This window comes from Fragaria vesca, linkage group LG1 (assembly GCF_000184155.1).
Source record: "Fragaria vesca subsp. vesca linkage group LG1, FraVesHawaii_1.0, whole genome shotgun sequence".
NCBI classification, from domain to species: domain Eukaryota; kingdom Viridiplantae; phylum Streptophyta; class Magnoliopsida; order Rosales; family Rosaceae; genus Fragaria; species Fragaria vesca.
Window position 1 is genome coordinate 10,614,325 of NC_020491.1, and position 10,759 is coordinate 10,625,083.

Genomic DNA, 10,759 nt, shown 5'->3' on the forward strand with positions numbered 1-10,759 from the left:
GTTTAGAAGCACTTAACATTTTACAATAGTTTTTAAAAGTTTTTTTTTTTTTACCGAAAAAAACAACTGAAATGCTACAACGAGTCTGTCATGAGTCGAACTCACCGGCCACCTCTTTCTTATAAATGGGAGACTGATGTTAATAGACTAAATAATATTATACGCTTTCAAAAAGCATTTGGCAAGTGCTTTATTCATTATGGAAATAATAAAGTCATTGCTCAACAACAGCCATAATACACTTTACATATTATGTCATCTTATACGAAATAAGTTTTAGTAAAAGCTACAAGCACCATGACCAATATTCTCATTGATAAGCTTCTTGAGCATGTGAAACAAAATATAATACCTAATTTTCGAACAAGAGTAAGCTATCTGTCTAAGACCTTATTTGTCGTCTTATACCACGTATTGTTATGTTTTCGTGCTCAGACGAAAACGTTTTTAGTTGGACTAGCTATTCGTATTTAAAGTCTTTAACTTCAAGAACAGAATTTTCATGACTTTGATTTGGGGTGAAATACAATTCAAGCGATAAACAAATTCACATAATTAAGGTTTTTAGTTTACGCTTTGTTGAAACTGCCCTTAATTTCTGACGAGGAAATGAAGGTCGACCTTAAAAAAGACAAAGAGATCGATCAACTTCAGTCATCAAGTTTACTTTTCATTACCTAACTCTTCAAACCCTCATCCATTGGATTCTCCCTAATTCGACCCAATTAGTAACAATCTTGATGACACCAATTAAATATAAGTCTCCATTAGATGTGGACTGGCAAGACTCTGATGCTTCATTAGCTTAATTAATCTTCTGGTCTAACTGATGTAATTTGGTTTGGCACCGACAACAACAGCCTTGGTGATCCAGAAAATGTGATCATGATTAAGAGGTTGAAGATTAAACTTTCACTACAAAACATCACAGTTTTGTAAAGCCACAATTCTCTGCTTTTGAAAATATAGGTATCTAAGGTAAAGGGTCGTACTCGATTTCACAAGGTTGCTGGTTGAGATATGAATAGTTTAAGAAAGATTTCTATCTACTCCACGATTGCCGTTTTTTAATGAGAAAGGTTGCCTAATTAGGCTATATATGCTCAAGGGTAACAAAGAAGTTGCTTCCACATTGGTTTATATTAGTGACATAGTCGACCACTACTGACTCTTTTCTTTAGGACGAGACTGCATGTATCCATCGATTGGCCTATCACTAATGTACCTATATACAAATTTGAAATATACATATCACTGATTATTTTGCTTTGTTCAAAATGCAATACAAGAAAAGTATTACTTGCATACAATTTTGAACTTCAAACACGTACATATAAACTGACATGTAACGTGGGCTATAGATATATGGTTTCTTAAAACACGATTCACTGAGTAACTCATGAAATAACAACTCTTCTTCGGCCAGTTAGCCAACTTCAATGGTCATTTAGTGTTACATTAAGTAAGATCTGAAGACATTGTTAGCTAAAGTATTGTAATTAGTCTATTACGGCATCTAAACCCTAAACTTTTTGGTCATAATGCACTTCTTTTACAGAAGAGCGGAGGTGCGTACGTAGATCGATCGAGCTAGCTCTTTATGCTTCATATGCCTTTGTCAAGACATCCATGTGCACCACTGCTACTGCAAGTCACTGGGTTTTGTTCCCATCGCGATGTATTTTGTGAAATCAGAAGAAAGAATGCTAGCAATTTTCTCTATCAGATTTTTAGTTGGAAGCTTTAAACTAAACATGACGGAGAGATCTTGCAAAGGTCGGTGAAGGAGAAATTGTGTGATACAAGAGCTTTAATTGTACGTTCAAAGTGCACTTGAAAATTGTCGACGACTATTATAAACAAAGAATGTCTTCACAATAAGAATAGAACATATTCTTATACATCGTACATATGTCACAAAAGTCGATACTCGATGTGAGCCTATCATCTTGAATTCAAATCTTTATATTAAATTCATAAGTATTGAGGTCCTTGGTCTCATTACTCTAGCTTTCTCATAATACTCGACCACTTTTTGCTACAATTTGTTTGAAAAAATGAAGATAATGTTCAATGTCCGTACCTGACCAGGGACAACAAACAATGATGGGGATTAATTTGATTAATGCTGCAACTATAAGCTTTTTATATCTTTAATAATGATACAATTAATCTAGATTAAGTTGATCTTCATGATTCAGAAAATTGATTTAACAAATTTCATTTCCTTTGTTGGTGGGTCTTTGTTGCGATGATCATCATCTCAAATTTGAAATTCCTTGTATGTTTTACTAGTGAAGGCTTCATCGCATCCAATGTCAATCTCCAAAATCAAAACTACCTACACTAGATCATTTTCGATCGACATGTCATTGGACATCGCCTAAATGAACACACATGAATTTGTATCCCATGTTATTATGCTTCTTGATAGTGTAAATATTGTATATAGTATATGTTTACCTAAATACTTGAATCAGATCAATCTACTTTCATACGAGTTGATGTCTTTGAACCTAAATTTATTTTACATTAACCGATACAGTTTGTAAAACAGTTTAAACCGATACATTACCGTGCAATATGCATTTTCGTTGTCAAATACCCACCTCTAAAGAGAAGTTTAAGAAAAGGCATCAAAGGAAAATTCGAGAAAAAAAAAATTGACTAGAACTTTCCGAGCTCTGCAGCCCTAGCTCAAGGTATCTTGTGGAGGAAGAATAAAATAAAGCACTAGTTGCGGCTCTAGTCTACCAAGTGAGAAAACAATCACGAGCCCAAATGCTTGATGGAACTTGAGCAAGGCCTTAAATGTTTCTCATGAAAGCGCAACACAGACCCATTCTCAAGGCCCATTTTATATCCCGACCCGTACGGCACGGACCCCCAACATAGTCATCAAATCAGCTGCCGTCACTTCACCAGCGTGGGTCACGTGAACGACTTAACAGTGGCGTGGTTCTCACGCGAAAAGAAATTAAATCCAAAATTAAAAATTAAAAACCAATAAATCCCTTGACTTTTGCCCCTTACTTTATTTTATTAAATCGAAAAATTCGAAACCCATAAAGATTAGAGGAATCCATTCTCTCTTTGTTTCTGTGTGTTGTTTGTTGTGCCCTCTCAAAATCTCCCTCTGCAAAAGTCGCCTTGTTTCCATCTTCGATTTCTTTCCTCTCTTTATAAAGAGACCCATTTGCAGAGAGATTAGGAAAACCCTACAAACAAGAGAGGAGGCATGTCTGGAGGAATTGCACGCGGTCGTCTCGCTGAGGAGCGCAAGTCATGGCGGAAGAATCATCCCCATGTGAGTGTTTGGTAATACTACCCAGATTCCGCGGTTTTGTGATTTTGGGTTTTGTGGGTCTGATTTTGGGCTTGTTGTGATTTGTAGGGTTTTGTGGCCAAGCCGGAGACTTTACCTGATGGGACTGTGAATCTGATGGTGTGGCATTGCACTATTCCGGGCAAGGCTGGTGTAAGCACTCTTGAATTTTGAATGGTTTTTTTTAGTGTTTGTTTTGTTGGATTGGAGCTGATTGAATTATGAATTTGTTTTACTGTATTGTTTTGCCAAGTTTATAATTAGTATCTTTTTGTGAGGTGAAATTATGCTTGAATATGCCTGATTTTGATCAACAATATATCATGAGAAGGACTCGCATTAATCTCTCTTTGACAAAAGAACTTTGCTATGTCACGTGATTGGGGTTGGATTTGGTTAGCGTTATGAGCACTCTTTTTGTTGTTGGATTCGAAGATTGTAAGGGAAGCTTTAATGAGCTAGTTTTAGCTATTCGGTCTAGAGGATCCTTGGTGTATATGGAAGCTGATTCGTTTCATATACTTGAAATTTTAATATTGCCTGCAATAACTCAGCGTGTGGTTTTGGATGAAATGGTGTTCTCATTTGTATTGAACTTTTGGATCAATAACTTTAGCATGAATGTATGAATTTATGTTAGCTAGAGAGATGGAATAGTGGTGTATCTAGCTTCTGACATTTTGTACCATAATGCAGAAGTTGATATTAATGGAAGACTCGGACAGGAATGGCCTTCTTTGGGGTTTTTTCCCTGATATCTATAGTGTCTTATCTTTATGTTTTATTTTGTATTCTACTTCCTTATTCCTTTTGTGTTAAGATTATTGTTTCCATGTTGATGCATAGGGTCTGATTGATCTTTATATGGTTTATTTAAAGTCAAGGATTCCAAGTCAGGGAATGTGCCGCAGGGGAACATTATATTATTGTTTATCCACAGCTTTGTGCTTTTACTGTTCTATTTTTCTTCTACAATGCGGTATACGGATCAGTGGTGAAGCACTACAGTATCTTTCATTTTAGGCGTAATTTGTTGGCTTTGACATTTCTTAATAATATCGTATTGCAGACTGACTGGGAGGGTGGGTACTTCCCACTCACACTTCACTTCAGTGAAGACTACCCTAGCAAGCCTCCAAAGTGCAAATTCCCTGCAAATTTCTTCCACCCAAATGTGTATCCTTCTGGAACTGTTTGTCTATCAATTCTTAACGAGGACAGTGTGAGTAGCTTCTCCTTCCTTTAGTTTCTTAAGAAATAAAAGCAACTCTTTTCGCATGGTGAATTTAGCTGGCCCATTGTACTTGGCGTGCTTTGTCTTGTAGGGTTGGAGACCAGCAATTACAGTGAAACAAATTCTTGTGGGCATTCAGGATCTACTGGATCAGCCAAATCCCTCTGATCCTGCACAGACCGAAGGCTATCACCTCTTCATTCAGGTATATTGCTCCTTCACAACTCTGTATGCCCCCTATGTTTCTATAATCAAGGTGAAGCAATTGTAGTGGTAGTATCCATCTATTTTTTTTTTTGGGACCAAATTTGTAGTCTGCATTTACTTTCAAATTGTGAAGATCATACTCCCACATAGTACGGTGTGATTATGTTTAACCTCTTGCTTCCTGAAGCGCCTATCAGTGGCAATTAGCTCCAGAACTTACATCATAGGCGCCTGCAACTTCGTGTACCGTTGTTGTGCTATCTGATAGTGGCTAGACATAGTACAGTAGGATTACATGTGGGGAAGTTAGACAGGAGTCGATTTATCTGGACATAGTAGCTCTTGCAAGTTAGACAGGAGTTGATTTATCTGGAAAAATTAAAGAAAAGATAGGAGTTGGTTTTACTCTGTTGATGGTTATGTTCTTACATTCTACCACCATGACTTTATGCAGGATTCGACAGAGTACAAGAGAAGGGTTCGCCAGCAGGCCAAGCAATACCCACCTCTGGTCTAATGCAAAACTGGGGTTGTAGCCCCAGACACTGCTGGTGCTTTGGTAAATGTCAGTTGCCGCCTTTTGTTTGAAGCATGTTATGTCAAACATCGTTGTTTGGAAGTGGTAGTTAGCATCATGTGTAGACTACGTGGTTAAGCTATTTTCCCTGTATCGGATTTGGATTAACTTGGGTTAATGTATGTCACTATGCGAGTGGTCCAGTAATACTCATCTCATTGAGAAAATATTGAAACTTTCATGTCGGGGCAATGCCAATTGTGTTAATTTATGAGTTTGCCAATTCCTCTGGTGCAAATCTCTATTGTTTTTATGTACAAGTACTGTTTCTGTGAGCATGAATAATACTACAAGCATCCAAGTATTGGGCATAGCTTCATTTCATCTGCCTCAGTAGCTGGTATCAGAAACTTCAAACTTGAAAAGGACCTTTGGATGCTTGTAGCTGTGGTTTTTGATTCTGTTTTCAGTGTTCAAAGTTGGGCTAGTCCCAAGCCTCTCGTTCTTTCCTTTCAAAGCAAAGCAGAGATTACTCAAGTTTTGAATTGAATTCCAAAATAAACCGATCCGGTAGACCGCTACTCCTATATAATTCCGGTATCTGATCAATGACTGATCATTTGCATCAAATAAATCTGAATTCGGTTCAACCCGACCGGTCCAAGTAAATATGAATACGGTTCACCAGTCCAAGTGATGCTGATATCTTTTTTTCCAAATTATTTCTTAAATAATTACGCATCACAGAAATTAGTGACGTCAATATATTCGGATTGGGATTCGGTTCAACCCGACTCCACCCTGTTCTCTATTTCCGGTGTATTCCTGCCATTCATTGATCTTTAGGGATTCGAAATGGACGACATGGCCGCCTATTACCCTCCACCGCCTCCGCCACCGGGCTCCGTCCACTATTCATACTACCACCAGCCGCCACCTCAGCCGCCTCCCCCTGTGGCTCCGCCGCCGCCGCACCACTTGGTTCAGGCCTACTACCCTCCCCAGCCTCCACCTTACGCTCCCTACGCCGCGCCACTCGTCGCGCAGTCAGCCTACGACGAGGTCCGGACGCTGTTCGTGGCGGGCTTACCCGAAGATGTCAAGGCCCGGGAAATCTACAACCTCTTCCGCGAGTTTCCCGGTTACGAGTCCTCTCACCTCCGAACCCCCACCGAGAAAACTCAGGTATTTTGGTGTTTCACATAAAAATATTGTGTGATTGCGTTATTGATTGTTAAAGTTAGTATGAATTTTGGATTGTTTTTATTGATAATGGCTGAATATTTTTGTTGTATAGCCTTTTGCATTTGCGGTGTTCTTGGACCAGCAATCTGCGATCGGAGCAATGCAAGCGCTGAATGTAAGTTTATTTGGCAACAAACTCAATATATGCATACAAACAATAATTAACTTTGTGTTGTGTCTAAGTTCAGTTGAAGCTGACTTTGACGCTTACTATTTGTGAAGAAGTTAAGGATCTTGACACGGTTGGAATGTGTGTATTGATTGCAGTCATTTTAGTCTTGATCCTATTGGACAGTTTGAGTTTTCAGCTTTCTGTGAATTTAGGTGCTGAAGAAATATGTGGAAAGAATCAACTGAACACTCGTATTGTGAACTGTGTTTCAGGGGATGGTATTTGATCTTGAGAAGGGGTCGACATTATATATAGATCTAGCAAAATCCAATTCTAGGTCCAAGCGCTCAAGAACAGGTACAGGTATGTAGCTGGCTGGGTTTCCCTTTGTATGCTTATCCTTTTGTCCTTGTGTTTTATTTCTGCATTCTGACAGGTTTGCAACTGCAATTTGTGCTCTTGTTTGTTATGCAGATGATGAAAGATCTGGCTCGGATAAGAAAGCTAGAGGTTCATCATATTCAAGGGCCACTTCTGACCCTGGTAAGATGCTGACCTGTTATTGCTTGTCTAGAGTGATTTCACTCAAGCAAGTTTCTTGATTCCATCATTGTTGTGTTATCCTGAACTATTTTATGCACAGTTAAGCTGTGGCACTATCTCACTTCTCTATATGACAACATTTGATGATTGACTGGTTTGTTAGATCAGAGATTATGAGTTAGTCACTTGAAGGACACATTTTTCTTAAAGCTCACATTGCACATGTTTTGCACGCTTGGACACTAGCAGGTGTTGGCAGCATTCACATGCCTGGAATGGGTAATTCTGCTTACAACATGATTGGTTATCCATCTGCACCAAGGTCGTCTGCACTGCTTAAGCACACTTTCTTCATATTTCTGTTTTTCCAACATAGAAGTGACTACTTTTAACTTAATAATCAGCACATATAATATTGAAAATATATCACTTCTAGTGGAAAGGTCAAGGGCTTAGTATCAGTAGTTGCTGGACGCCTGTTCCATGAACGTGGAGTAATTTTCTCTTGAAATGATCATCTTTTTATTAAACTTCTTGTACTCATTTGTTTTTCTCTATAATTCAGTCATGGCAGCTTTAGTGGCAGTGGTGTAAATGAGACAATAGCCTCAAACATGGTATGGTTGCTTCCATTTGTAAAAAAGCTGTAAATAAACGTGATTATATCTGTTTCTTTGGCTGTGATAAGATGAATTAGATGATTAGCTTAATACAAGTTCCTAGTTGACCAATGTGGATATATAATTTTAGAGCCACGCAGGGCAGGCTTTAAAAATATAATTAAATGGCAAAACAAAAGTCTTCTCACTTAAAGCTACTTATGAGTGTTTCTATGATAGTAGAAGAAACTTGCAATTTGATGTCCTCTGTAGATCAGTTAGTGGTTCATTTTTCTAATTTGCATCTCCTTTTCTCAAATTCCACCACCAGATGTTTCATAATCTACTTACTTAATGGCATCTAATTATGGGTCTCATTGGCTTTTTCATGTGGCAGAATATTTCTTCAGCACAACATTTTCCACAAAACAACACTCCATGCCCGACACTTTTCGTGGCTAATTTGGGGCCAACTTGTACAGAGCAAGAGCTAATTCAAGTATTTTCTAGGTGAGCAGTGATGCTTCTTTGTTATTTCAATTCATCTGTATAGTGTATACTGTCAAATGTGACATCATTATCTCAATTGATTTTATTAGGTGCCCTGGGTTTATAAAATTGAAGATGCAGAGCACATATGGAACTCCAGTAGCATTTGTTGATTTTCAGGTACTCTCTTCCTGTTGTGGACTTATACCATCTATTTAGAGATACCGCACCTTAGCATACCTCTGTAATGTGATCTTTTTGAGACACTGATTAATATTTATAAAATAAAGAGATAATTTTTATTTGTTTTTGACCGGATAGTGACGACTACAGGTTGAGTGTTACAATGTATATAAAATGATTAATTTGTTGACTGATCGCAAGTGAAAGTAAAGTTCCCTCATTGCTGTTGTTTCATGCAGTGTCTATGTTTGAAATTTGAGTGTCAAATTTTTACTGGTATTGTATCACATATACAAGACCCAAGCTATCGATTGAATTTCTTTAGTCCTTCATTTCATCACTATTTAGAACTACTTTCTAATCATGTTTGCTATGTCTGCAGGATACTGCTAGCTCAACTGGCGCACTGAGTCATCTGCAAGGCACAATTCTCTACTCGTCAACGTCTGGAGAGGGCATGAGATTAGAGTATCCTTTAGAAGTTCATCTCCTTTTTGTTTTTCTTGTTTCCTTGGCTTTTGTTGTTTTTTCCAGTATCAGATTTTTCTTAACAAGAATCCCAGGTTTGCCAAATCACGAATGGGAATGCGGAAGAAGCCAAAGTAATTTAAAGAGAGAACGATGAGATCCAGCTTTTTGATGGTTTCCAGATGCACATGTCACATTCTTTTGTACCAACAATAGGTTTTAGACTGATATCAGAGAGAACTGTAATATATGTCCAAGATTATTTTTGCGATTTTGCGACGCTGCCCTTGTCAACTTTCAATAACAAAATGTTCAATGCCATTGTGTCCCATACCCACTGCTGAGTTTGTAATGCTAAGACTTATCTGATCTAATTCATAAATAGATTTCTGTGAAAAGAAAAGCATTTTGTGCCAATGTTCCTGGGAAAGAAAGTACCAGAATTTGGGAGTGGAGCTAATAGAGAGCTGTGCAATATGAAGCTCATGCAAAACCGTGCTATAGTCATCGTCCATATTCTCGGCATTGTCACAGGTGACGGACATTTCGGTTGATTTTATCGATCTGCTGCATACACTGTGTCGTATAGTTTGTCGTTAAAATCGTCATACATAAACAAGGGAGGATGAACTTTGTGGGCAAAAGCCTTATATGACATTGTGGGGATGAAGACTCGTAGCACAAGTCATACATCTGGCACCGGAGATCGAAAAAAGCATGCATGAATGCATGATTGGCATTGATTTGATACATATTGGACATGGAGATCCGATTGTACTAGTTCAATGTACGTAAAAGGACGGGTAGAAATATATATTCAACTCTGTCACTCTCTTTGATTTATTATTCATGCAGGGCGGCAGTGGCTCACGTAATATAATCGTTAATTACTATGATGAATGAGAATTATATGATCTGTTTCTTCCAATATATAACATGTCGATGACAATGACTCGATCGATATAATCCTCACATTTTCCAGATAATGAACATTATCAACACCAGGTACAGTTATCCATGTGCTTCCTATAAATCTTTAACTTTTCCTCTAATTAATTGGTTTTGTTGAGTTTTATATGAAAGAAAAAGTCAACCCCTATATATATATATATACACATGCATATATGTAGATATACAGTTCCTGCAGCTAAGGATTAAGTTCCGTGTGGATTTGTCTCACTCTGTCATCGTCGACATACTCACAACTAGCTACATGTTACGATCGATTGTAACGAGGCATATTTGTTGATTTTCTTTTATAATTTATTTATGTACAAAAATATATTGATGTTTTCAACTTACAGAACTTGTCTAGTACCATTTGGTTTAGTGGCATAATAGTTTCTCATTTAGTTAGTGGAATGATGTGAGTTCGATTCACGCAATTGTAATTTACTTGATAAAAAAAATAAACTTACACATGAACTTGTTAGAGTTTATTCATGCACAACAATATATCGATATATTAAAAATACCAACTTCATGTGATAATAATTTAGTGTTTTATTATGATCACGAGTCAGTATGTAATTATGTATGTTGTTGGAGTTCGAGAGATGAAGAAATGTAATAAAAACTGTATCAATACCATAATATGTTGTAAACTTTCTCTCGTCGATGATGCAGATCGAGTAATCAACCTGACACCGAAATGAGTGGATCTACACAGACCTAAAATCTTAGCTCTACCACTGTCCTGTGGCAAATAAGATGTTTCTCGATGACGTCTAAAACAATTTGAACCAAACAAGACTCGCCCGTGGAAGCATTTCATGTATAATTAGTCCAACAAATTAAAACCAATCATCTTTCGAATTGATTGTCAACAAAACAGTGT

General features: G+C 37.5%; 2 protein-coding genes across 2 annotated transcripts; both read left to right on the plus strand.

Annotated features, from left to right (window-relative positions):
- Window positions 1-3,048: 3,048 nt before the first annotated feature.
- On the plus strand, window positions 3,049-5,666 carry LOC101311902 (SUMO-conjugating enzyme SCE1-like). The gene is made up of 5 exons (XM_004287962.1): window positions 3,049-3,307; window positions 3,395-3,478; window positions 4,395-4,547; window positions 4,651-4,764; window positions 5,221-5,666. Exons 1-5 carry the CDS (start codon window positions 3,239-3,241, stop codon window positions 5,281-5,283), a joined length of 483 nt encoding a protein of 160 aa, XP_004288010.1. The 5' UTR covers window positions 3,049-3,238; the 3' UTR covers window positions 5,284-5,666.
- A 372-nt stretch (window positions 5,667-6,038) lies between these two features.
- LOC101312190 (U1 small nuclear ribonucleoprotein A-like) lies at window positions 6,039-9,258 on the plus strand. Its single transcript, XM_004287963.1, has 10 exons — window positions 6,039-6,468; window positions 6,581-6,643; window positions 6,913-6,997; window positions 7,115-7,183; window positions 7,433-7,505; window positions 7,749-7,800; window positions 8,180-8,292; window positions 8,382-8,451; window positions 8,837-8,922; window positions 9,018-9,258. The coding sequence occupies exons 1-10, from the start codon at window positions 6,139-6,141 to the stop codon at window positions 9,058-9,060; spliced, it is 984 nt and encodes a 327-aa protein (XP_004288011.1). The 5' UTR covers window positions 6,039-6,138; the 3' UTR covers window positions 9,061-9,258.
- Window positions 9,259-10,759: the final 1,501 nt, after the last annotated feature.

Excerpts from the sequence above, each read along its gene's own strand:
- LOC101311902 (XM_004287962.1), top strand. The coding sequence starts at position 3,239 with ATGTCTGGAGGAATTGCACGCGGTCGTCTCGCTGAGGAGCGCAAGTCA. Across the intron at positions 4,548-4,650 it reads CAATTCTTAACGAGGACAGT|GGTTGGAGACCAGCAATTAC; the intron begins GTGAGTAGCTTC and ends TTTGTCTTGTAG. Across the intron at positions 4,765-5,220 it reads GCTATCACCTCTTCATTCAG|GATTCGACAGAGTACAAGAG; the intron begins GTATATTGCTCC and ends GACTTTATGCAG.
- LOC101312190 (XM_004287963.1), top strand. The coding sequence starts at position 6,139 with ATGGACGACATGGCCGCCTATTACCCTCCACCGCCTCCGCCACCGGGC. Across the intron at positions 8,293-8,381 it reads CTAATTCAAGTATTTTCTAG|GTGCCCTGGGTTTATAAAAT; the intron begins GTGAGCAGTGAT and ends TGATTTTATTAG. Across the intron at positions 8,923-9,017 it reads GGAGAGGGCATGAGATTAGA|GTTTGCCAAATCACGAATGG; the intron begins GTATCCTTTAGA and ends CAAGAATCCCAG.